Here is a 27,336-nt window from a genome sequence, read left to right as displayed (position 1 = left end):
AGAACAATCCACTCTTTTTGAAAATAGGCTCATTTTCCAACTCCCCTAGAGTTAAACAGTTGAGTTTAAAATTTTCGAATCCATTCAGCCGATCTCCGGGTCTGGCGGTACCACTTTTAGCATAGCTTAGCATAGTTCATTGAATCTGATTAGACCGTTAGCATCTCGCACAAAAATGACCAAAGAGTTTTGATATTTTTCCTATTTAAAACTTGACTCTTCTGTAGTTACATTGTGTAATATCATTGCGCCTGCTGCAGCCATGGTACGGCAGCAAAGTTCCTTGATTATTACGCCGGAATGACAGTATAGTTCCTAGCCATATCAGCCTGGAAAATCGCAACTTTTCATTTGCCGTCGGTCTTAGTACACGATGTAACTACAGAAGAGTCAAGTTTTAAATAGGAAAAATATCAAAACTCTTTGGTCATTTTTGAGCGAGATGCTAACGGTCTAATCAGATTCAATGAACTATGCTAAGCTATGCTAAAAGCGGTTCCACCAGACCCAGAGATCGGCTGAATGGATTCGAAAACGGTAAAACTCAACTGTTTAACTCTAGGGGAGCTGGAAAATGAGCCTATTTTCAAAAAAAGTGGAGTGTTCCTTTAAGATAAAAACATAATAAAGTCTTACTTTTTTTTACGCTCAGCCAATTTTTAGAGTGTTATCTGATGTCCTACTTGGCAGACAAGCTCTATATTTGAATATGTAAACACAAATGAGATTTGAGAGCCGCAGTTCAGTTAATAATGACTTGTTTTCGTTGAATATAATGCACTAAATATTGGAGTTTGATGGCCCCTGGTCACTGTAATGTGATCGTTGCATGGAAAAGGGCAGCATGAACATTCAGCTGAACAGCCTTTTGTGTTCTACAGAAAAAAAAATAATGTTTTTTATGACATGAGGGTGAGTAAACGGGAGAAATCTTATACAAACACTCTATACACAAACTAACAACAAAAAACTGCTTAGGGCAACTCAGGGCAGGAATGCAAGAAACATGCGTCTTTGCTGTGTGCGTCTGAGTGTGTGTGTGTGTGTGTGTGTGTGTGTGTGTGTGTGAGTGGGCTAATTAGATTGTCAGAATTGTCTGATTGACTATAGCCATAATTTCTTTGTGAATCATGTATCTCCATGGTAACAAGGGAATGTCTGAGAATAAAAGTGGCCCTTATAGAAAAAGAGAGAGTGCTTGACATTTACCGAACGCAAAGAACAAAACGAGGACATACGACGGTAACAAAATTATACAGCACACAAATTCCCTCTCCAGAGACAAATAAAGAAAAAGGGCCATTTGTTTCTTTTTCACATTAGTATTATTTTTTTTTCCTGATGTAGACAATATCACACAGTGATAATTCAGAGACGGAAAGAGAGAGAGAAATAAATAAAGAAAGAAAGAAAGAAAGCAATCAACAAGCATCTTGTGAACAAACCACAGCGTTACTCACTTAGTCCAAATAGGCAATTCACCGCAAAAACCACACAGTACAAAAATAGAGCAACTCTCCGAAAGTCCTTCAAACTGCGCGAAACTCACATCGATTCCACAACACTGGATCAACTCCTAAACATTCATTGTGTTCGTCTTAAGACAATAATGCTTTTAAAAATTAAACCAAACGTGAAAAAGTTCCATTCAAGAATATGAATCAAATTAAATATAATAATATTAAAAGGTTACACTTTATTTTGAGGTGTCCTTGTTTCAGTTTAATTATAAAATTAAGCATTGATTAATAATAACTAACGACATGTACTTACTATAGGGTTAGGGTTTGGTTTAGGGTTAGTTGCATGTAATTATGCATAATTTACTGTTATTACTATAATAAGTACATGTAACACGTGTAACAAGGATACTGTAAAATAAAGTGTTACCTAATAATAATAATAATAATAATAATAATAGAAAAAAAGCATAACTTGATCGTCAGTATTCTTACGCATTCTATGTTTTGAAATACATCTTTCTGTCACGGTATAAACATTCTGCATTCGTGCGTCGCTTCATAAGCGACAGTGACAGATCAGATAGTGAGTTTGACGTAGTCAGCAAGCCATGCCCAAAAGATGCAACCGGGGACCAGGGAACAGGCGTCATGTGATCAAGACCCAGAATGCAATGGGGCCTGATGTCACATAAGGAGCAGGATTATACAACAGCCAAATCCACAAACCGTGCTAAACAACTGGACGTCCAGATCCAAACATTTATGATTTTAAGTTCAGTTCGGCACTTGCAATACATGCAGCGATAATTAGGTCAACGTCAGTCTTATGTTCCTCCTTTTTGTGAAACCTTTTGTTTTTTAGTTCATCAAGATGCTTTTTTTTTTGAGAGCCTGAGAACCAAAATTCAGTCTCGCGTTGAAAGTCGATAACGAAAAAACAGAGTTAAAAGTTCAAACCACGAGAGCAAGTGACGCCCGGAGCAAAATGCAAATTAGTGGGCGGAGTCCAAAATAAACATGCACGTCACGTCAGGCTGAGAGACGTCACTGTTCCTCTCGCTCTTCTTCCTCCGCGTCCACGTCTTCCTCGTCGAGCGAGACGATGCCAGACGAGGCCACGTCCGACACCTTTCTACGTGCGGAATATTCAGGCGGAAGGCAGACTCCGCCTCCACAGTCCTTACAAGGCGTGTCCTCGTCTTCGAATGTCTCGGAATATGTTTCCAAGCAACAGGGGGAGTGGCCTCGTCTGTGCCCCGCCCTGTGTAGGCGGGCCAACAGTAGCTCCTCCCCTCCCTGAAGAGCACTGAGAATCTTGGCGGTGAGGTCGGCGGCGGGCGAGTCCACGTGGCGGCCGAGGTCCCGCAGCAACGGGTGTCTCTCGTCCAAGCTGTACATGCTGGAGCAGAGCGTTTCCGACGGCGACCCCGGTGACCCCACAGGAGGTGAAAGGTCAGCTCCCACCCCGCTCTCGGCCTCACACAGACCTCGACCCCGCAGGTGAGCCTGACACACCTGAGTGTGTAATAGATCCCTCAGGTAATGAGGGTACGAGGACAGATCTGAGGAGACAACAGGTGTGTTAGAATCAAAGCACTACAAAGATTTTAATCAATATTTTTGTTTTAAGAATGTTTGCATATTTGTACATGATAAAACAGCAAGACTTTCAGAGAAAGAATTACGTTTATTTTTCCCTCACCCGACTTGCAAATAGTTTATCATTGTTTTAAAGGGTTAGTTCACCCAAAAATGAAAATTCTGTCATCATTTACTCACCCTCACGTCATTCCAAACCTGTAAGACTTTCATTCATCTTCGAAACACAAATGAAGATATTTTATTGAAATCTGAGAGATTTCTGTTCCTCTGTTGACAGCCTATGCAACTCCCACATTTACACTTCAAAAAGTTCATAAAGAGGCCATAAAACTAATCCATGTGAATCGAGCAGTTTAGTCCAAATTTTCTGAAGAGACTTGCTCACTTTATATGATGAACAGATTTAATTTAGGCTTTTATTCACATATAAACATTAATAAACTCACACATCAGTTGTCGTAAATGGAAGCTCAATCGTGTTTGCAAGAACCAATGAGGTTCATTCTGGTGTTACGCATCACGTTTGAGCTTCAACAAGAACCAATGAGGTTCATTCTCATGTTACGCATCACGTTTGAGCTTCAGCGAGAACCAATGAGGTTCATTCTCATGTTACGCATCACGTTTGAGCTTCACCAAGAACCACTGAGGTTTGTTCTTACGCATCCTTCTGTTTATGTTCGCTGATCAATGTTTATATGTGAATAAAAGCCTAAATGTAATCATTTCATCATATAAAGCAATCGAGTCTCTTCAGAAAATTTGGACTAAATCACTTGATTCATATGGATTAATTTTAAGATTTTGAAGAGACAAAGTGTTAGTTGCGTGGACTGTCAATGGAAGGACAGGAATCTCTCAGATTTCATTAAAATATCTTATGGGTTTGGAACATCATGAGGGTATGTAATTGATGACAGTTTTTTTCATCCCTTTAATTGGCTCTGGAAATGTTTCGTGCCAGGAACATGGTGTAAACTTGCAAACTGTAGCTGTACAAAGAAACAAGCTAGATGTGGTACAACTTTATTCCCTTCAATCTCTCTCTCTCTCTACGGTCTGCTGTAGCAGAACACATTAAACTTGCAGGAGAAATGAATGCTGGGATATCAAATAGCGGCGGAGAGCAAAACTAAAGGGGAGGCGGGGGGGAAGAGATGTTTTCTGAATGAAAGTAGGGCACTAGGACAATAATGTCTGTGCTGCGTTTCTGCGTTTAGTTTGAGGGGGAGAGAAAAAGAAAAAGGCACCATTAGCCTTAATTAAAAAACAAAACTCAAGAATATTAATTAGATGCTATAACAAATCAATAAATCATTACATCCATTAACAATATTGAAATAAATAGCAACTTGGTGCATCAATATAGACGTCAAATCCACTAAGAGGTGTGCAGGTGTTTTTGAACACTGATTTTGATCAGCCGATCAGATTTTAGAGAGTTTTATGAATGTGAATGTGTCTGTGTACCTGTGCTCTGTGTAACGGGATCATTTGCAGGTAGAAAATCTTCATCGTAAGAATCATCGTTAGACTCGTCCCCATCCACTGAAGACCAGGCACGAAGCTTTGCCTCCGCAATGGCAAACTGCTCTGCCACCCCTGATAAAAACACATACAACTAATGAAATTACATACATCATTTATAACTAGATCACATATATCGGTTGCTAGGCACTGCAGTAATTTGAACAAATGTAGCAGGGGGTGTGAATGATGTGTCACTGTGGAGACAGGATGATAGATTCTTCTTATTGGCTGCCACATAGAACCCACATTTGATTGACAGGTCATTCAAAATGAAACACTGCCTAAATTTGAAATTGTTATGACATCATAGTAGTGTCCGCAGTGAGCAAGGAGTGACCTCACCACTGCTGAGCAGCTCATATCACACACAGCTCTGTCCAGACATGCTCACATATGTGTGGTGATTGAGTTATAGAGGCAATTAGCTAATTAAAGCTCTCGCTGTTTCTATGGTTTAATCGCAGGACAAAAACTATATTTGTACCACAGAAGTGTACATCTGCGTACAATGAGAAATTGCTAAATAAGTACAATAAAGTAAAATAACAACAGTGTAAGCAGAGATATATATACGCAATGAATTAAAAAACAAAATAATTACAATTTCAAAAGTTGCCAAAATAAAATAAAGCAAAATAACAATTAAAATCTCAATAGGTACAAAATAGAATAAAATAAAAATAAAAGCAAAATAAAATAAAGCAAAATATCAATTAAAATCTCAATAGGTGCAAAATAAAATAACAGTAAATTAAATTAGATTAAAAAATAAAATAGCAAAAACACAAAAGCAAAATAATAATATAAAAAATACAAAAAATAAAAGCAAAACTAAAATAAAATAAAGTAAAATAACTCAAAAAAAATAAAGCAAAATAACAAATAAAATCTCAATAGGTGCAAAATAGAATAAGATAAAAATAACAATTAAAATAAAATAAAGCAAAATTAAAGTTCAATAAAAGTGAAATAAAGCAAAATAATTAAAATCTCAATAGATGCAAAAATAAAAATAAAGCAAAATAATTACTTTCAATAGGAGCAAAATAAAATAACATTAAATTAAATTAAATTACATTAAAATATATATATATATAATTAAATAATTAATAAATTAAATAAAATAGCAAAAACACAAAAGCAAAATAATAATAATAAAAACTTTTTGGTCAACCAGGTACATCTGAATAACCCAGATGACCAGCATTAAACCAGCACTAACAAGAATGAACCAGTATGGAAATTAGCAATTAATGAATTTCACAAAAAACAAACTTAATTTCTATGCCGCTGCAAAAATAATCAGAGTATTAAAACCCTTCCCCTGTCTGTCATTGGTCAGTCAAACAGATGGCCCCGCCCCTAATGTGATCTTTTGAGTCAGAATTTGACATGTCAGGCTTCAGAAACAAACAGATCAATGTTCTGAATATATTCTCTCTCTCTCTCTCTCTCTCTCTCTCTCTCAACACAAGTTAATTCAGAGATTCATCCTTCCATTCATCTTTCACCCTTTGCTAAGGCTTCGTCAGCAAACACTCACACACAGCAAGTTTTGTTGAGGTTTGGCAGTTTTCCTAGAGTTCAATTTCACCCACTGCATCACTGTGTGTGTGTGTGTGTGTGTGTGTGTGTGTGTGTTTCTGCAGTAAACAGACAAACACACACATTGACAAGGACATATACTGTACACACGAAAAACTCACAGACAAACAAAATGACATGACTATTTAGTCACTTTATGAAAAGGGAAATCCTACGACATTGACTGACAGAGAGAGAGAGAGAGAGAGAGAGAGAGAGAGAGAGAGCGAGCGGTGAATGAATTCCTCTCAGGTTTGCCCATAATTCGTCATGCCGTTGCTGAGAGAAAACGCTTTGTCACAGCAGAGAGCAACAGAAAGTAACCTTCAGAGAGACGAGCTGAGGAAAGCAGACGGGCTCCTGTCTAACCTCTTCCTCATGCTGGGGAAGTTCAGAGGTGCAGATGGGAATTGTGAGGAAATGAATGAATTGTTAAGGAAGTGTAATTAAGTCTGATTACTTCACTAGCCTGTTAACTGTCACTATTCCTTGGCTCGCTTTATTTATTGCCTTTTTTCCCTTTCACATTTTTAGTAATCATCATAAATTAGGTATTATTTGTTAACTTAAAAACTAAGTACATCTGCTTTACAGTAAACTTCTATAACTCTTTTACTCTTTCATTTTTTTGAAGCTGCTTTCACTTCTGCATTAATCTGAGTGTCCTCTTTAAAAAGAGACCAAAGAGATCATCAAGAGTGATTTCTCCATTAATCAGACTGGGTTGGGCAGTTTTAATGCAACAGAATGATTATTTATTGCCTCATTTGGCTTCTGCAGTGTCCACCTGGTCTGCAACGATGTTTAGGTAAGGTTGGGAGTCATAAGAAATTTTCCCATTACGATTCTGATTCCCACACCTATATTTTCTGCTGGTACCAAGACTCGAAACCGCGTCCTTCGGGTTATAAGTCCGACTCTCTAACCATTAGATCAAAACTGCCCAAAGGTGCTTGCAGGCACTTTCAACGATGGACAGGGGTCATTATAGGCTCTCTGATTGGTCTTCGGCCCTCAAAGATGTCTATTTACAACATGTTTTTGAAGTGTTGATCATTGTAGCCAATCACAGACATATCTGTTGAGCATGTGAACATAATGGCCAATCAGAGGTCTTTACGAATCCGTTTAACAGCGCTCAAAATGCTAGAAGGAAATGTTGGTATCATCACCTTTCTAAAATGTCATTCCCGACTTGGTACTGAAGTCGGTACTTTTCACAACACTAGCTCATTTAAGCGATTAGTCGACTAATCGCATATGTATATTAATTAGCCATATAAATCATAATAATGAGCCTGTAATTGCCTACATATAATACATAGTCTAATCAGCACTCAAGCACACACTTAAAGCTTGCCACAGTGCACCGGCAAAAGTAATGATTATGAACGCGTCGTGAAAAAAACAGTAAGGAGACTGTTTAACATTTCAATAATTAATTGAGAATGTTTTCTGTGTTTTCAGGCTGCAGAGATGATGATGCAGTAGTGGACACGCCTATACGTACGTTTCCTACAGATTACATAATCTGAGAATATTTGTTTTCTACTTGAATTGGTTGACAATTACTTGACATTTCAAGCTTTATATAGATATATTTCTCTTGTTTGTAAGGCAAGTATATGCTGAGTTTTGGTTTATTTTTTTGACGCGCTCAAGTTCACAGAGACAGAGACGGCAGAAAGCTCATTCTGTTTGTTTTCTTTATTTTACAAAGACTCAACGTTTTCTTGTTATTGTGAGTTTACACAAATAAAAGAAACTTTACAGTTTTGAATGATGTATTACTCTTATCTGTAAAAAATGACGGCATATTTTAAGTTGATTACAAAAAATCCAAGCGATCGCACCAGCGCCTCCATGCCATGCACTTTGGATAAAACTTTAGCTTCTGTATCTTATTTCAATACTGTATACCATGATAAAAGCTTTAGCAGTTATCGTAATGTGAAAATTTGATAACACTTTATTTTACAGTGTCATTGTTACATATGTAACATGTAATTATTATAATAATAACTATAAATAATACATGCAACTAACCCTAAAACAAAACAAAGCCTAATCATAACCCTATAGTAACTTAATATTACTCAGTACTTAAATGTATAATTACAGTGTAACAAAGAAACCGAAATGTTTATACTGTGACATGCCTAAAATACTGGAGGTGATTAAATAAGGACCGGTTGTCTAGAGGTCACTGACCGGCAGCGAAGCGCGCCTCCTGCTCGCCCTCGGACAGATGAGAGTATGAGGTGAGGTGGGACTCCAGAGCGCTGGGAGTGTCGGTGGGTTTACACCAGCCCTTCCACTCGATCAGGTGGGCCACGCGCCCCTGCGCCATCGCCGTGGGCTTCGTCACATGATCTTTGACCACCTGCGAGATACCTGCACACAGACGCAGGGGTCAGCGACCCGAATGCTGCATAATACATGAGGACTAATGCAGGCCACTGTCACGGTGTCAGTCAGTGCGACACAAAGGACTCGTCACGTGCAATGAAAAGCACGCGTGTGTGTTTACCGTGAAGATCTCTTGTATCTCTATGTAAGGTGTGTGTGTGAGGGTCAGGTTTTGTGATCTTTGTGGAGACCAAATGACCTATATTATGAGAACAATACAGCACCTCAATGTGTCCCAATGGAGATGCTTCATTATCAAATCTATTGTTATTTTTCCATTGTTGCTGTAACTTTTATTACACCACCATTAATCATCATTAAATTACTGTTAACTATTGACAAGGTTTTAATGAGGTGCAACGCCTACAACAGCAGCTTAATATAAGCTAAACAGGTATTTGACTATTGGTTAACATTAAAGGATTAGTTCACTTCTGAATTAAAATTTCCTGATAATTTCCTCACCCCCATGTCATCCAAGATGTTTATGTATTTCTTTCTTCAGTCGAAAAGAAATGAAGGTTTTTGAGGAAAACATTCCAGGATTTTTCTCCATATAGTGGACTTCACTGGGGTTCAACAGGCTGAAGGTCCAAATGTCAGTTTCAGTGCAGCTTCAAAGAGCTCTACATGATCCCAGACGAGTCAAGTCAAGTCACCTTTATTTATATAGCGCTTTTTACAATGTAGATTGTGTCAAAGCAGCTTTACAGTGATAACTGGTATATAATTTTGGCTGCACAGCAACTCTTAAAGAATGGTGTCAATGCAGGCAGATCAAAGCACTGTTGAATATCAAATGTCAAGTCAAATGTCAAGTGTCCCCAACTAAGCAAGCCAAAGGCGACAGCGGCAAGGAACCCAAGAAACCCAAACTCCCAAACTCCAACAGGTGACAGCATTATTACGGGGAATAAGTGTCTTATCTAGAGAAACCATCGGTCATTTTCTAAAAAAAAAAAAAAAAATTATATACTTTTAAACCACAAATGCTCGTCTTGCACTGCTCTGCGATGTGCCACACGTTACGTAATCATGTTGGAAAGGTCACACGTGACGTAGGCAGAAGTACCGATCCAGTGTCTACAAAGTGAACATGCAAAGACCAAGTAAAATGGCCTTTACAAAAAAAAAAAAAAGGTAAAACAACGATGTCGGACGATTTTGAAGTTGGATGAGAAAATTAGTTTTTCGCCCTACCGCGGTATTTCCGCCTACATCACATGACCTTTCCAACATGATTACGTAATGCGTGGCACATCGCAGAGCAGTGCAAGATGAGCATTTGTGGTTAAAAAGTATATAATTTTTATTTTTTTTTAGAAAATGGCCGATGGTTTATCTAGATAAGACCCTTATTCCTCGTCTGGGATCATGTAGAGCTCTTTGAAGCTGCACTTCACTACCTTCATTTCTTTTTGACTAAAGAAAGACATGAGCATCTTGGATGACATGGGGGTGAGTAAATTATCAGGAAATTTTAATCCTGAAGTGAACTAATCCTTTAACATTAACCAGAATCCTGTGCGATCTATGTGACTTTAGAAAAAAGAAAGTTGTTTTTAGAGAAAAGCAAATGAATCATTATATTTCAATGACAGATCATGAAGACATTTTTATCACAAATAATTGTCTACACATATGTTTAAATATGGTTTGGGAGTAGGATCACAGTTATTGTCAAAGAAACCAATGAAAGTAATCAAGAGAGCCGTGATCTGTGTGTTTTTACCGTGAAGTGAAGATCTAGCCAGCGCTGCGATCTCTTGAATGGTGAGAGCTCGTCTTGATTTAGGTAACATGTCGTTGCTGTCCTCAACATTTACCTGAGAGAAGACAACAAAACACTGAGTTAAAGCTTAAAAGAACAGTTTCATTTCTCATCTTTTTGTCTATAAAGACTTAATATTTATTTTTGCTACGGCAATGCTCAAGTCTCTGTGATCTTCTGATCTGTAGATGTGGCTCGGGTTCTTCCTGCAATGTGCGTCTGTGGGATTTTTTTTTTCGCTGGATTTTGCAGCCAAATATTGCAATATTCTGTCTCTAAGTGAGAATCCCTCAAGAGCAAAGCTGCCTTTCTTCACCTACCATGAGACTGTAGAGGTTACGGTGCGTGTGTAAGGTCACATGTGTTTCTGTGTCGAGTCGTTCGTGTCTTTAGTATCCACAGGGACTCGCGGTCGGCACGTGCACCTGGCGTGTTTGAACCCTCCTGAGCAGGTATGAGGTTAAACACATTAGCGAACACGTCATGGCAAAATTAATGGAGCGGGCGGCAAAATAACAACGGATACATATTGAAATAAAAAGCACGCGAGCTCCGTCCCTGAGAGCTCTCGAGATACACGCTTAAAATCCCTACATGAGCTGGAGGTAATAACACTATTACAGTCTGCTGTCGTTCACACACACACACACACACACACACACACTCCTGCAGACGTACAGACCGTCGCCTACTGCCCTACTGAGCGCTAAGCTGAGATTCAGTCCCTGAAGAGCCAAAGCCCAGGAAAACAGCACAAATTCAATGAACTCCATTCAGCAGGAGCTTTTTAAAGGATCTTTTGCCATTTTACAGTCGTCTTGTTTACTAAAACTGCAGCTGGTGACCTGTTACCTCCGTTAAACAGTGACATCAACCACAGCCCAGACACTCACTGGAGAATAGAATAGAATAGAATAGAATAGAATAGAATAGAATATATGAAGATAGAGTAGAACAGAACAGATGAAGTTACAATACAATGGATGAAGATAGAATAGAACAGATGAAGATAGAATAAATGAAGATAGAATAGATGAAGATAGAATAGATGAAGACAGAATAAAATAGAACAGACAAAGATGTAATAGAACAGATGAAATTAGAATAGAATAGATGAAAATAGAATAGAACAGATGAAATTAGAATAGAACAGAATAGATGAAAATAGAATACTATAGATGAAAATAGAATACAATAGATGAAAATAGTATAGAACAGATGAAATTAGAATAGAATAGAATATATGAAAATAGAATACAATAGATGAAAATAGAATAGAATAGATGAAAATAGTATAGAACAGATGAAATTAGAATAGAATAGAATATATGAAAATAGAATACAATAGATGAAAATAGAATAGAATAGATGAAGATAGAATAGAATAGAACAGATGAAGATAGAACAGAATAGAAGATATAATAGAACAGATAGAGTAGAAGATAGAATAGAACAGATGAAGATATAATAGAACTGATGAAATTAGAATAGAATAGAATAGAATAGATGAAAATAGAATACAATAGATGAAAATAGAATAGAACAGATGAAGATAGAATAGAATAGAAGATATAATAAAACAGATAAAGATAGAGTAGAAGATAGAATAGAACAGACGAAGATAGAATAGAACAGATGAAGATAAAATATAACAGAATAGAATAGAAAATAATAAACTAGAATGGAATAGAATAGAACAGAATAGAAGAAATTCAGTGCAGTAGAACAGACAATAAAAATCTAGAACACATGAAGAGAATGAGTACAGCTGAATAGAAAAGAACAGAATATAAAATAGAAATAACTAGAATAGAATAGAACAGAACAGACAAACTTCAATGCAGCAGAACAGAAAATAAGTCTTGACTAAATGGAGGGAATAGGAATAGAATAAAATAGAACAGAACAGAATAGAACAGATGAAGAGGAAAGAGCAGAATATAAAAAATAGAATAGAATAGAATAGAATAGATGAACCTCAGTGCAGCAGAACAGAAAATAACAGTCTCGATGGAGGGAATAGGAGAAATACTACAAAATTGAATAGAACAGAATAGAATAAAAGAGGACTTAGTTCTAGACTAGATGGATATGAGTACAGTAGACTAGAATAGAATAAAATGGAACAGAATTGAACAGTATCGAACAGAACAGATAACAGCAGACTAGACTAGAGTAGACTGCAAAACATCAAAACAGAATAGACTATTCTACTCTAATCTAGTGTCGGACTGAATCTTGACTTCTCTATTTGCATGCAAACCAACCCTCTGAGCAGAGAGACGGAGACACACACACACACACACACACACACACACAGATCCACAGGTTTTCTAACAGCAAACACACAGTAATTAAAGCACAAGCGCTGTGAACGAGCAGGTCGACATCAGGAGTCTCATCCGTCTGTCTGTGAGGCTGGAATGCAATGCAATATCATCAGAGCAACAGACAGTGATCAACGGGGACACCAACCCCACGGGTCCTGCGATTCAGAGACACACGAACACGGCAAACGACCAAAGACCCGATTCAGAACATTCCCAAACATCTGCCTCTCAAACGCACGCGCACACACACACACACACACACACACACACACACACACACACACAGACAGGCAGGAATGATGAATACTGAGCAGTGATACCGGCTCTCCGCTCCCTCCACACAGGAACAAAAGCTTCTCCATGGAGTCCGTCCTCACCGACATGCCACGTCGAGCGCACACCACGTTATTCCACTGGAACTTGGAGGGAAACGAGCATTTCTATAGCAACCAGTCACCATGGAATGATTTCTCCAAGGATACGGCGGAATGGATGCTCGATGACGTCACATGCAGCACATTTGATCAGGGTTACTGTCTCTCTCTCGCTCTCTCTCTCATGAACACACATGCAAACAGCACGTTACGCACATGCAACACACACACTTATACACACACACACACACACACACACACACACACACCAACTGCATTCCCTGCCATGACACCTGTCTCTCCGTCTCTCCGTCTCTCTCTCTCTCTCTCTCTCTCTCTCTCTCTCTCTCATGAGATCCACAATTAGATCCTCCTGTTTTGCGGCACCACACCACTGTTCAATTTACAGTGCTTATATTTTTATATTACTTATTTTGTATTACTTTATTTATGTTACTATGATTCTCTACTGGTGGGTCATAACTCAAAAATGGGTCATAGGTCTGATTAGAAAAAAATATGTATATTAATAAAAATATTGGATATACTTACCTACTGTATAAAATACACATTTATCTGATATACGATATATTTTATTAGTTAAATTTATACTATACACACACACAAACACACACACACATATATTTTATTGGACTTTGTCTATTCTATTCTATTCTATTCTATTCTATTCCTGTTCTCTCCATCTAGTCAAGACTGTTATTTGTGTTCCAATGCACTGAAGTATTCTATCTTTGTCTATTCTATTCTATCTACGTATATTCTATTGTATTCTATTCTATCTTCATTAATTTCATTTTATCCTATCTTCGTCAATTCTATTCTATCTTTGTCTATTCTATCTTCATCAATTCTATTCTATCTTCACCTATTCTATTCTATCTTCACCTATTCTATTGTATTATCTTCATTAATTTTATTTTATCCTATCTTTGTCAATTCTATTCTATCTTCGTCTATTCTATCTTCATCAATTCTATTCTATCTACATATATTCTATTGTATTATCTTCATCAATTATATTTTATTCTATCTTCGTCAATTCTATTCCATCTTTGTGTAGTCTATCTTCATCAATTCTATTCTATTTTTATCTATTCTATTCTATCTTCATCTATTCTATCTTCGTCAATTCTATTCTCTCTTCATCTATTCTATCTTTGTATATTCTATTGTATTCTATTCGACCTTCGTCTATTCTATCGTCATCTATCCTATCTTCATTTATTCTATTCCATTCTCTCTTCATCTATTCTATTCTATCTTATTCTATTCTATTCTATTCTATTCTATCTTCATCTATTCTATTCTACACATAAAATTTATAGACACATAATATATAATTTATATATACTTATTTAATATTTAAATTTACACTATATAAAATAACCATTTTCCTAACTAAAACTGCGATATTATATATTAATATTTTAAATAAATTATTTTTTTATACTTTTAATTAGAGAAATATAGTATTATATAGTCTAAATATAGGATTATATATAAATATAGTATTATATATAAATTTAAATATAAAATAAGTATGAAATTTATACATACTGATATAAACAGAAAAAGCAGTGTTTTTACATGCTGAAACCCTGAAGACGTCCTGTGGATTTATTCACTGTAGCGGGACTGTTTAAAGGCAAAACACATTAGTGCAGCGACGCTGTGAATTCGGTTTTAAAAAACCACATTAAAAATTAATTGCTAATTACTCAGAATGACTCGTGAATGATTAGACAACTAACTAGTGAACATTTAATGAAAGTCAGAGCGAGGAACCGAGTTCAGCGCAATTGGCCCCGGTTAATTAGGTCATTATCAATCCGAGAAAAGCTGAGAAAACAATTTTCTGCTCCGAACGCTGAATCGCTCAGAAACTCGTTTTGAGTCTTAATCAGCTCAGATCTGACAGCAGCATTTCGCTTCCTCGCGCTGCTCTCATGACGCGCGCGCAGCCACAAGTGAGGGCGTTTGGAAGACGTTATGTGAATGTAGGGTGCAGCGCGACCGCTAACCATATAATGATGACAGAAATAGCTCGTGAACGGCAGGCCTTGGAGCGAGATGGCAGAAGCAGAATCTGTGGCCCACTTTTCACTTTCTAACCCGCCGACGCTCGACGGTGGGCGAATAACAGAGGAAGGAAAAGGGCGAGCGCCGTTTCCGGACGCTGTGAAATATAAATGGATATGGAACAGATTGAGAGGAACTTTGGCACCTTGAGGTAACGGTCCGAGTACCCAAATGTCGTGCCCAGGCCGCGCGCCAAACTGGTCCGTGTGTTGCCCAGCAGTACGAGGTCGGAGTAGGAACTCCTCGGGCTCCAGTCCACACGCAACCTGTCGCCCGCCACTGTGGGGAAGCAGGAGAGGATGCTGAGCCACTCACTACTGACCCAACGACCCAACACACACTGCCATGGCAACCAAACCATCAATATCTGACTGCTACTGGGGTCTTATATACATAGTATTATAATATTATAAAAGCAATTATATTATATTAATATTATACAAATAAAAATATTATAATTTAAAGAATATATTATAATTGTAATTATTTACATATCATAATATTATAGTTATATATAAAACTATAGATAGCTACCTAAAAATGATTGATACTGGGATATTATATAAATAAATAATAACATTTAATATGATTGATATTATTATTGTGCTATTTAATATTATTTACATGAATTAATATTATATATATATATATATATATATATATATATATATAAAATAATGCTGTCAAGCGATTAATCGCATCCAAAATAAAAGTTTGTGTTTACATAATGCGTGTGCACTGTGTACAATTATTATGTATATATAAATGCACATACATACATGTATATATTTAACAAAAATATATAATATTTATATATATAATATAAATCATATATTATATATATATATATACACACACACACACACACACACACACACAATATTTTTTAAATATATACATGTATGTGTGTGTATTTATATATACATCCACATATATAGCTACTTAAAATACCTGATAGATATTAAGATATTATATAAATAAATAATATTATCATATTGATTATTTTATATTAATTAAAATATAATAATAACAACAACAATAAAAAAGAACAGTAACAATAATAATAACAACAATAACAGTAACATTTTATGTATTTACATATAATAAATTATACATTTAAATATAGATAGATATAATAAAATAAATATAAATTAATTAATTAATGAGCATTTTTATCAGGCTTCTATGTTTAGGTTCAGTAATATCACTTTAATGACAATAAAAAGGCTGTTACTTATTTTCAAAAATGTCACTGATAAGAGAAAAATTAAAAACATAAAAATGCTCATTTAAAAGAAAAATGTCAGACATGATAGATAGATAGATAGATAGATAGATAGACTATTTCTCCTGTTTAAATCATGGTCATCTGGCCTCCCTAATTCTACATATCAACTGTTTCAGTAGAGCCCATCCTGATCACTTCATTTGATTGGTTACCATGGCAGAGCAGCAGATGTGTTTCTCTAATGCACTCATGCATGAACATGCAGTCAAGATGCATTTACAACCTATATGGCCAAACACAAACTTTTGCTTTAGTATTTGCTACTGATGCACACAAACATGCACCTTCTTCATCTGGAAAACTCTAAACTGACTGGCTGGATTTGCGTGATGCAACAAGAGTCTTACAGGAATAAATTTTGTGAAGTTAGTGACGTTGAAAAAAGACTATTTAAAAAGATCCATTCATACATGACACTGATTTTGTATCATTTAATTCCACGCACCAGCTCGAGCATCTCTGTCCCTGATCGACTGACTCACACGTCACAGACACGCGGACCCGAACGGATCAACACCGCAGGCCGCCTCACATCAAATGTCAAACGCTACACTCCCTTAGGTGAGGCTTAATGGAGCAAGATGACATCATTTCCTGTGTGCATGTGTGGGAATATTTACACGGCCCAAATCATTAACACTTACACCAGCCAGAGCGCATGTTGACTACAGAAGAAACATGTCGATGGGAAACAACTATAGTGTTCAACAAACCATTCTGGATCATTTTGTTTGTATTTTCTTTTCGTTCTAAATGTTAAAGTATAGCAGAATCCACACCACAACTATAACGATAACAAGGAATGATATTGTCATTATAGTTTTCATTCTAGGTGTCTGAACAGGCTATATTTCATCACAAAATCATCCCCAAAAAAGAAAAGAAATTACATTTTACATAAAGAAAATGCCTATATGTAGGACCACTAAGCACTGTAACAATATTTAAAATCTATATTTATCATTTATCAATATAATATCATGAAAATTAACCATTGCCCTCACCAATTCACATTATTTTAATGCAAACAACAACAAAAAAAACAATTCTCATGACAGTAATGCCAAAAAAAAAAAAAAAGGTATAAAATGTGTGTAAAAATTATGCGGACTATAAAAACACTATATATATCAGCCTGGACAATAATTAAAATGACAAAATTTACAAGTAAAATATCCGAACACATTATAATAATGATAATTTAGACATTAAATATCCTTAATTGTCATGAAAAAATGTCACAATGCAAACAAATGTAATTCCTTATTGCAACATATAATTTCTCAGTTCTTTCTTTTGATTTCAGGGTGAAATATGAACCAGACATATGCACTCCAGAGGATCCTTTGATACTAGACATTACACACATTTGACCGATAGAGATAAATGGGAAAGGTCAGAGGTTAAAGCCCTGAGGTTTTGCTCGCTCTCCTGCGTTGCTGATCTGTGTCCCGTTAACACCCCGGGCTCGAATCAGGTTGGGTTTCACCTGGTCTCAAACCTCTTCCCTAATGAGTTTCAATAAAACCCAATACATGCAGACAATAACAGTGACGGATGTCAGCGACCGCGGCGGTCCATCAGTCAGTCTGGACTCCAGCAGTGGTGTTAGTTTCTCTCAATAACACCATTTAACTTAATGGGCGAACCTCATGATTATGCCAAGAACACATCCAGGTCATACACTCACCGGCCACTTTATTAGGTACACCTTGTTAGTATCGGGTCAGACCCCCTTTTGCCTTCAGAACTGCTTTAATTCTTCATGGCACAGATTCAACAAGGTGCTGGAGATTTTGATCCATATTGTCATGATATCATCACACAGATTTGTCGGCTGCACATCCATGATGTGAATCTCCCGTTCCGTCACATCCCAAAGCTGCTCTACTGGATTGAGATCTGGTGACTGTGGAGACCGTTTGAGTTTATTGAACTCATTGTCATGGTCAAGAAACCAGTTTGAGATGATATGAGCTTGTGCGTTATCCTGCTGGAAGTATCCATCAGAAGATGGTAAACTGTGGTCATAAAGGGATGGACATGGTCAGCAACAATACTCCGGTTGGCTGAGGCGTTTAAACAATCCTCAATTGATACGAAGAGGCCCAAAGTGTGGCAAGAAAAATCTCCCTCACACCATTACACCAGCAGCAGCCTGAACTGTTGATACAAGGCAGGATTGATCCATGCTTTCATGATGTTTACACCAAATTCTGACTCTAACATCTGAATATAGCAGCAGAAATTGAGACTCATCAGACCAGACAAGGTTTTTCCAATCTTCTATTGTTCAGTTTTGGTGTGAATTATAGCCTGTTCTCAGCTGACAGGAGTGTCACCAGTGTGTCTTCTGCTGCTGTAGATCATCTGCTTCAAGGTTGGACGAGTGGTTATTTGAGTTACTGTTGCCTTTCTATCAGCTCGAACAATAGACTGTGAAGAAAAATGGACAACACGTCTCCACTTCCTTCCGCTGTAAACAAACAAATCCAAAATATCCCAGAAAAGGTCCTTGGCGGTTGCATAGTTCGGAGCCCAAGTCTGTGCAGTAGTGATCCTGAGGTGGAGCTCAAACTTCCGACTCGAAACTTCCCGTTTTATAGCAACTAAATCCAAACTTACTGGAAAAACGAACACTTGAACCATACTTCAGAGTAATAAGAACTACCTAAAAATTAACACAAACCATCTTCAGAAAAAAAAATAATTTGAAGTGTAATTGAATTTTTTAGTTTGGCTCGTGTCCCATTCGATTACATGGAGAGGGCGTGGTTTATGACCTATACTGCAGCCAGCCACCAGGGGGCAATCAAAATGTTTTGGCTTCACTTTTCAGGACATATGCGGCACACTTGGCTCGAACCAGTCTGATAACATCTGGCATCAACAAGATATTTTCATCTACAGAATGCCGCTTACTGGATCTTTTTTTTCAGACCATTCTCTGTAAACCCTAGAGATAGTTGTATGTGAAAATCCCAGTAGATCAGCAGTTTCTGAAAAACTCAGATCAGCAACAACGTTCAGTCACTTAAATCAACTTTCTTCCCCATTCTGATGCTCAGTTTGAACTTCAGCAGATCGTCTTGACCATGTCAACATGGCTAAATGCATTGAGTTGCTGCCATGTGATTGGCTGATTAGATATTTGCGTTAATGGGCAGTTGAACAGATGTACCTAATAAAATGGCCGGCGAGTGTGTATATGGTTGTATTATTGGGAGATACAAGGGAATATCGGGAGTAATGGGCAACTTGGATCACATGTGCCTTGATAACCAATCACATTACAGCCTTGACGTCATTGAATTTCGTTTAGAGTTGTGCGACAGTCAGTCACTGTTTGCGGATACCATAGAAATGAATGAGAAGTGCCGTAAACTGAATTATACCTGCCATGCAATTATCCGTGACTTCTCTTATAAAACTGCATTTTTTCCCCAGTGTAAACTATAAAAATAGATCAATCCAAAACTAGTGTTTAAGAGCAAACATGTTGAAGATTAGCCAATAGGCTGTCGATTCATTATAAGCCGTTTTCCCTCAAAAGCAATTTATGGGATCAAGTAGTGAAGCCTCTCCTCCATTGACATCCATTCAAAAAAACGGACTCTGGTCTCTTCATATGACATTTCGTTATGCAAATTATATATAATTTTCTATTTTGTTTTGATCCTGAAGTGAAACTTAACCTAGAGATATTTTCGTGAGATTCACCCTGTTACTCTCTCTGGATAAACTAATGGCAGATTGATTGCCAGACCTGTTGCTGAAAACAGAGAGGCCAATATTATCTACAAAAACACCAGCAGGACTCCAACTTTAGCGTCTCTGCATGAAATCGATAGGGTGCCTCGCTGACTCACCGACACGATTTTACAGACGCTTAGTTCTAGCGGAGTGACCCACAAACAAATCAAACAGAAGCACCACCTGATGAGAGCCAGACTGAGAGCTGAAAAATAAAGCTGCAGCCTTCTTGTGTACAGTATTCAGAGCACTTCGGTGCTAAACATTCTCCAAATCCCTGGTCCTCGAACACACGATCCTCTCTAGCAAACCGTATCAAATCCATCTGGTCGCCGCCCCACACCAGGCCGCGGACAGACTCCAGGCCACCGGCGGGCCGAGCCATCTGGGGCGAAAGAGATGACCTCACTCAGTCTCGATATATACATTTCACAGTGAAGCGCTTTTATGAGCGTACTCTCCGTCCTTGTCCTGATAACCGTACCGAAACGAGTCTTCCGTCCTTGTCCTCTCCGGAATGACAGCAGAACTTAAAATGCGTGGCCGATCTCAGGTCAAAGCTGATGTAATCTCACTCCGCTGCTACTTTTGCCACTTTTTTGGAAGGCGAAGCAAGCCTCTTTGAAAGTCATTATTCTTGCAATTCATTTTTGAGACAAAACTGCTTTATATCTGAATCTAAGTGACTTTATAATTGAGCAGAATTTGAATTTGTCTCATATTTGATGAAGTTTACATCAAACTTGACAAAACCAACATACTAAAAGCTGCTTTTTCTTCTGAGACTAGATTTAGTCAGTATCTCCTCCAAGAGCTTCAGAGCGGTCTGACTTGGGTTGCTATAGCTTTTCTAACTGATCAGACTTACGGGTGGATGATCAAATGGATGATCAAAACTATGAAAAATCCAATAAACTTTCATTGAGGGGGTCAAAACTTTTATACAATAACTCTAATAGAGTATTTAAGTTTCATTCACCAAGCATCTATTACTAGCAAAGCCTAGCAACTAGCTTAGGACATGCTAGCAATGTGTTAAACATGCTAGCAACATAGTTGCTGCATCCGAAATCGAATACTTCTCTACTATATAGTATTAAAAAAAAACAGTAGGCGAAAAGTACCCAGATGACGTATTACTTCCGGCGAGATTCTAAAGTGCGCATACGATGGACACTTTACTATCCCATGAGGCCATGGGTGAGGATTTGTGAATGAAGTTGAAGGGATGTAACTGACGCTGGAAGGTCATGTGACAGTAACAACATAGCGGATGTAGTCTGTCCGAATTCATTCATACTACATGCATTCGTACTATATAGAACATACTTTTTCAACGGTCGTGAAGTAAATTTAAATTCAAATGTAGTACCTGCGCAACAATACGCGAATTTGGACGCAGCTAGTATTTCATGGTAGCAATGTTAAAACTTGCTAACATACTAATTCATGCTAACAATATGCTAGAACATGCTAGCAGTATGCTAAATCATGGTAACAATATATTAAAACATGCTAGCAACATGCTAAATAATGCTAGCAATGTGTTAAAAAATGCTAACAACATGCTAATTCATGTTATCAATATGCTAAAACATGCTAAATCATGCTAGCAATGTGCTAATTCATGTTAGCAATGTGTTAAACGTGTTAGTAACATGTTAATTCATGCTAGTAACGTGTTAAAACATGCTAGCAACATGCTATTTCATGCTACCAATGTGTTAAAACTTGTTTATAACATGCTAATTCATGCTAACAATAGTTGCGTCCCAAATGATGCACTTATATACTATGTACTTATGTACTTATGTACTCATCCATGTAGTGCGTGAATTGTAAAAGGTTATTTTGTCATTTAACAACGGAGTCAGATACCCCCTCTACCTCTGCAAAGCTGCGACAGTTGAGTGCATGAAGTGTTCAACATTCCACACTTTGTTTTTTTTCCGTTAATTTAGGGCATCATCTGGGTATTTAAAGTGCACTTTTTCTTTTTGGAATTTTCTGTGAATGCACAACTCGCACTATTTGTACTTAAAAACGTCATAGAATAGTGCATAAGTATGCGAATTGGGACGCACCTATTGTACTAAAACATGCTAGCAACATGCTGAATCATGCTAACAATGTACAAATTCATGCTAGCAATGTTAAAACATGCTAGCAACATGCTAAATCATGCTAGCAATGTGTTAAAACATGCTAACAACATGCTAATTCATGTTATCAATATGCTAAAACATGCTAACAGCATGCTAACTCATGCTAGCATTGTGATAAACATGCTAGCAACAGTATTTCATAGTAACAATATTAAAATTTGCTAACATGCTAATTCATGCTAACTGTGCTAAACATACTAGCAGTATGCTAAATCATGCTAGCAACATGCTATTTCATGCTACCAATGTGTTAAAACTTGTTTATAACGTGCTAATTCATGCTAACAATAGTTGCGTCCCAAATGACGCACTTATATACTATGTACTTATGCACTATGTACTCATCCATGTATAAGTGAATTGTATAAGGTTATTTTGTCATTTAACAACAGAGTCAGATACCCCCTCTCCTTCTGCAACGCAATTAAAGCTGCGACAGTTGAGTGCATGAAGTGTCCAACATTCCACACTTCGTTTTTTCCATTAATTTAGTGCATCATCCGGGTATTTAAAGTGCACTTTTTCTTTTTGGAATTTTCTGTGTAAACGCACAACTCACACTATTTGTACTTAAAAACGTCATAGAATAGTGTATAAGTACGCGAATTGGGACGCACCTATTGTACTAAGACATGCTAGCAACATGCTGCATCATGCTAACAATGTACTAATTCATGCTAGCAATGTTAAAACATGCTAGTAACATGTTAATTCATGTTAGTAACATGCTGAAACATGCTAGCAATATGCTAAATCATGCTAACAATGCGTTAATTCATGCTAACAACTTAAATCATGCTAGCAATGTGCTAAAACATGCTAGCAACATGCTAATTCATTCTAGCGAACTTGACTAAATGTCATCAAATTTCATAGAGCATTTAAATGCAATAACATTTCAAACATTTTGGAATAAAATGAGAATCCTATTCTTATAAGAGTGAAGGGAAAAATAACTGTGGAAAGCCCTTATATGGACATGTTTGGGCGTGTTTATGCAAATTACTAACCTTGTGCACACGGTCACTTGTGTAAAATACATTAACCTTAGAAGGAGGTTAAGAACAAATTCAAGTGTGTTTGCTCGTGTTGTGAATTAGTTCTCCTGTGTGTAAAATATGAATAATTCACACAATTCTTAATATCTTTATTTGTGTCTTCGAAGATGAACTAAAGTCTTACGGGTTTGAAACGACATGACATGACAAAAAAATTTATTTTTGGCTGAACTAACCCTTTTGAGAAGAACCATTTTTTCTTAGTGTGAAGAACATTTTAATCATCTAAAGAACCTTTTTCCATTATAAAGAACCTTTTGTGGAATGGATGGAACCTCAAATGCCAATAAAGAACCTTTACTGTAAGTGCAGTATAATTCTTCACAGGTAAAGGAACATGATCAGTTATCTCTCCTGTCACAGCGAGGATGCCGAACCTTAACCAGCACGTTTATCAGCAATTAACGGGACAACTCTCACGCTACAGAGGTAATGGCGCATGCAGGTTTTGAATGGCCCCAGTATCCTGATATGTCATTAATAATTACAACACAAGATTAAAAAACGATTTGCGTGGTGAAAATAAATCTGAGGTCATTTGTTCGGGACTCCCAGAGTGGAAAGGCGTTGGATTTAGTTTTTTCCGTACTCATTTCTTGTAGGGAATGTGGGGAAAGACCTGGACATTAATCATGATTGACAGAATTAAACGAATAAGCACTAGTTGCATGTATTCATATTCAAATATAGATTTATATTCTGTCAATTTTTTTTTCAGTAACGTCATGCAAAAAATGTCACTGAATTTTATATAGTGCTTAATTGCAATGACATTTCAAACATTTTTTGATATATAAAAAAATAGACACTGAAATTCTGAAATGGTTTATTCACACTCATAGCTCCAAAAGTTTAATAATTAATCTTTTAAGATGGATTTTTTATGTTTGAAAACTGCCTTAATCTGGGTCAAAAGGGGTTAAAATCTATAGCTACATATAGCCTAATCATTTGAAAAGTAAGAAAAATATATAAATGGATTGTAAAAAGTTTCCAATGCACTTTTAATGTGACCTTCATAAATTAAATAAAAACCTGAAGCCTGTTATTTTGAATACAAATCATCCTCCAGGACATAAAAGTGCTGTAGTTGAAGGATGAAATGGCTGTAATTGTCGTCGACACGCTGTAAACAAAGACAGGGACAAGGGCAAAACGCTGCTGGTTTACTGCGTACTGTACATGCAGCATGACTGCCTCACTCCTGCCGCACGTACAATGAAGCACAAGCTTCTCTAATGTAACCTGATCCGAGAATCCACCATGTGATGAACGAGCACTGATGCAGGTTTAATGCAGATGCATGCAGAAGCGTGCAAACCCTCCGTAACCTGGCCTGATCATCCAAACACTGCGATCGGCTCGTACACGCTGCATCCATGCACTCGCAAGCACTCTAGGGCAGAAAAAAGCCTGCAGTTTGTGCACATCTCTCTCGCTCTCCATCAGAAGTGTGTGTGGGCTGCAGTCGAGCTCAGGTTTCAGAAACGCGCTCTGATGTGAGCCGTTCACGCCTGCTTTTCATGCTCAGAGGAAAACGGAGGGTGCGATTCTCACCTACTGGCGTTCTGGAGGCGACGCAGCCCATGCTCCAGGTTATTACGTGGCAAAATGTAAAGCATGAACTGATTTAAATGCTAAGAAGCGCTCGCGTAGCCTTCCCTCCATCTCTCTCTCCTGCCGTTCTCACAAACATCCTGTCTGCACTAGTTTCTCAACTCAAGTCCTGCGCTGCTGGAGGATGAAGGAAAACCGGTCAGTCGCTGTTCTCCCAAACACACACGGACTAAACCTGGATTTCTGCCAAATGCAAAGACTAAACTGTTCTTAAAAACAACGGTTCAAAAAGGGTTTTTGATGCAATGCTATTTTTGGTTCCCCAAAGAACCTTTCAGTGATCAGTTCTTAAAAGAACCATTTTGAATAACATTCTTGTTTTCCAGAACCTTTTGTGGAATTTAAAGGTTCCATGGATGTTAAAGATTCTAAATAGAACCATCAATGGCCATAAAGATACTTTATTTTTAAGTGCTACATTTCTTTAAACACAAACACTAAAAACTTGTTCACCACAAATATACAGACTTAACAAGCTGTTCTCCGAACAAAAACAGACTGAACTGTTGTTCTCCCACACACACATGAATGAAACCAGCTTTTCTCACAAATGCAAAGACTAAACAGTTGTTTGCCACATATATAAAGACTGAACTGCAGTTTTTCAAACACAGACAGACTAAATTAATGTTTGCAACACATAAACTACCCTCCTCTCAGATACATAGAAACAAAACTTATGTTCTTCAAACACATACAGACTACCATTTCTCTCAAATCCAAACACCTTCTCCACACACATATGAACTCTGTTCTTCATGCACAAAACACACTAAAAACTGCTGTTCGCCACACATATACATACTAATATGCCTGAAATCTCCCAAACACATACAGACTAAGCTGTTGTCCAGAACAAAACTGTTGTTCTTTCAGACACATACAAACTAAACCAGCTTTTCTCACAAATGCAAACTGTTGTTCTTCAAACCCAGACAGACTAAACTGATGACTGCAACACATGTACAGATAAACTACCTTTCTCCCAAAAAAACACAGAAACAAACTGCAGTTCTTAAAACAGACTAAACTGTCATTACCAACACATATATTCTTCAAACATGTACAGACTATTCTGCTGTTCTTCATAAATTGCCCTTGACAGAGACTAAACAGCTGTTTTGCTTATTGATACCACCTCTTTCAAAGAATCTGAGATAGATATATATATATATATATATATATATATATATATATATATATATATATATATATATATATATATATATATATATATAACGTGCTTGTGTGTGTGTGTGTGTGTGTGTGTGCATGCATATGGTTTGCTGTAGTGTTATATAGTGAATCTCACCTCTATATGACGCGGGGCGGATGGACAGCGTTTCTCTCCTCGAGCTCTCACGCATTTGCGTCTCCCGCGGCTCGGTTCCGTTCACACCCCCGTGAAGTCCAAACACACACCGGTAAGAGCCCTCCGTGAGCGAACAGCTCCGTTCTCCTGAGCGCGAGCTGGAGGCATTAAAGGATGAAAAGCACATGCGGAAACAAGCTTTATAAACGAGCGACCGGGTGCGCAACGAGCTCTGATTGGACAGATCCAGTTCTGACCCCGCCCACAACGCTTTAGATGGACCGTGTGGCTGTACGAGAGCGAAACAAGCGTGTGTGTGTGTGTGTGTGTGTGTGTGTGTGTGTGCGTGTGTTCAAAAATTTCTTCATAACTGAGCTAAATGTAACTAAATGTAAAAACATAAAATAATAATTAAAAAAAAAAACTTTTTTTAGCTGAAAATGTCTCCAGAAATTAAATCTGTCAAACCAAAACCTCCTTCACAGTACAAAATAAATACATAAATCATGATGAGTAAATAACACGTTCAATAGTGTTTATGAAATGAATCTGACAAACCAAAACCTCCTTCAAGTGACAAATTAAAATAATACATAGGCTAATAGCCTACATTAAATAGTGCTTATTTAATAAATAAAATAACAAAAAATTAAATAGGCTAAACAATGTTTATTTTCCACAGAGACTCTAACTAGTTTTGTCATTTATTTTTTTATTTTTTTATCATAATTACCTTATCAAATGCACAAAAAGCTGAAAAAAGTCTCTATTTAGATATTTATACTGTATAAATCTGTTGTGAGAGTCATATTTTGCTCTCAAGTCAGCAAGTTTAACCTCAATCCATCACACACGTACACACACACACACACACACACACACACACAGGAGGAGAGTGCAATAATTCTCTTACTTGTGCAACATCTTCATCTCGTGAACGCTCCTCGGGTCTCTGGGGTGATCACAGATGCACGGCTTGT

At 37.3% G+C, this 27,336-nt stretch overlaps 1 protein-coding gene across 4 annotated transcripts; it reads right to left on the bottom strand.

Moving 5' to 3' along the window:
- Positions 1 to 1,302: 1,302 nt before the first annotated feature.
- LOC127496094 (protein FAM131A-like) lies at positions 1,303 to 26,540 on the bottom strand. 4 transcript variants are annotated; one of them, XM_051863713.1, is made up of 6 exons: positions 26,357 to 26,540; positions 15,309 to 15,442; positions 10,321 to 10,414; positions 8,391 to 8,573; positions 4,536 to 4,667; positions 1,303 to 3,025 (listed from the first exon to the last, which is right to left on the bottom strand). In XM_051863713.1, exons 1-6 carry the CDS (start codon positions 26,409 to 26,411, stop codon positions 2,508 to 2,510), a joined length of 1,116 nt encoding a protein of 371 aa, XP_051719673.1. In that variant the 5' UTR covers positions 26,412 to 26,540; the 3' UTR covers positions 1,303 to 2,507. The 4 variants fall into 4 exon arrangements, with proteins under 4 accessions (XP_051719673.1, XP_051719676.1, XP_051719674.1 ...); XM_051863716.1 differs by lacking the exon at positions 15,309 to 15,442 and having other exon boundaries at positions 26,357 to 26,539; XM_051863714.1 differs by lacking the exons at positions 15,309 to 15,442; positions 26,357 to 26,540 and adding an exon at positions 13,010 to 13,263.
- Positions 26,541 to 27,336: the final 796 nt, after the last annotated feature.

The sequence above is a fragment of the Ctenopharyngodon idella genome, chromosome 15, assembly GCF_019924925.1.
Source record: "Ctenopharyngodon idella isolate HZGC_01 chromosome 15, HZGC01, whole genome shotgun sequence".
Taxonomy (NCBI): Eukaryota; Metazoa; Chordata; class Actinopteri; order Cypriniformes; family Xenocyprididae; genus Ctenopharyngodon; species Ctenopharyngodon idella.
This window is presented reverse-complemented; position numbering and strand designations above follow the sequence as displayed.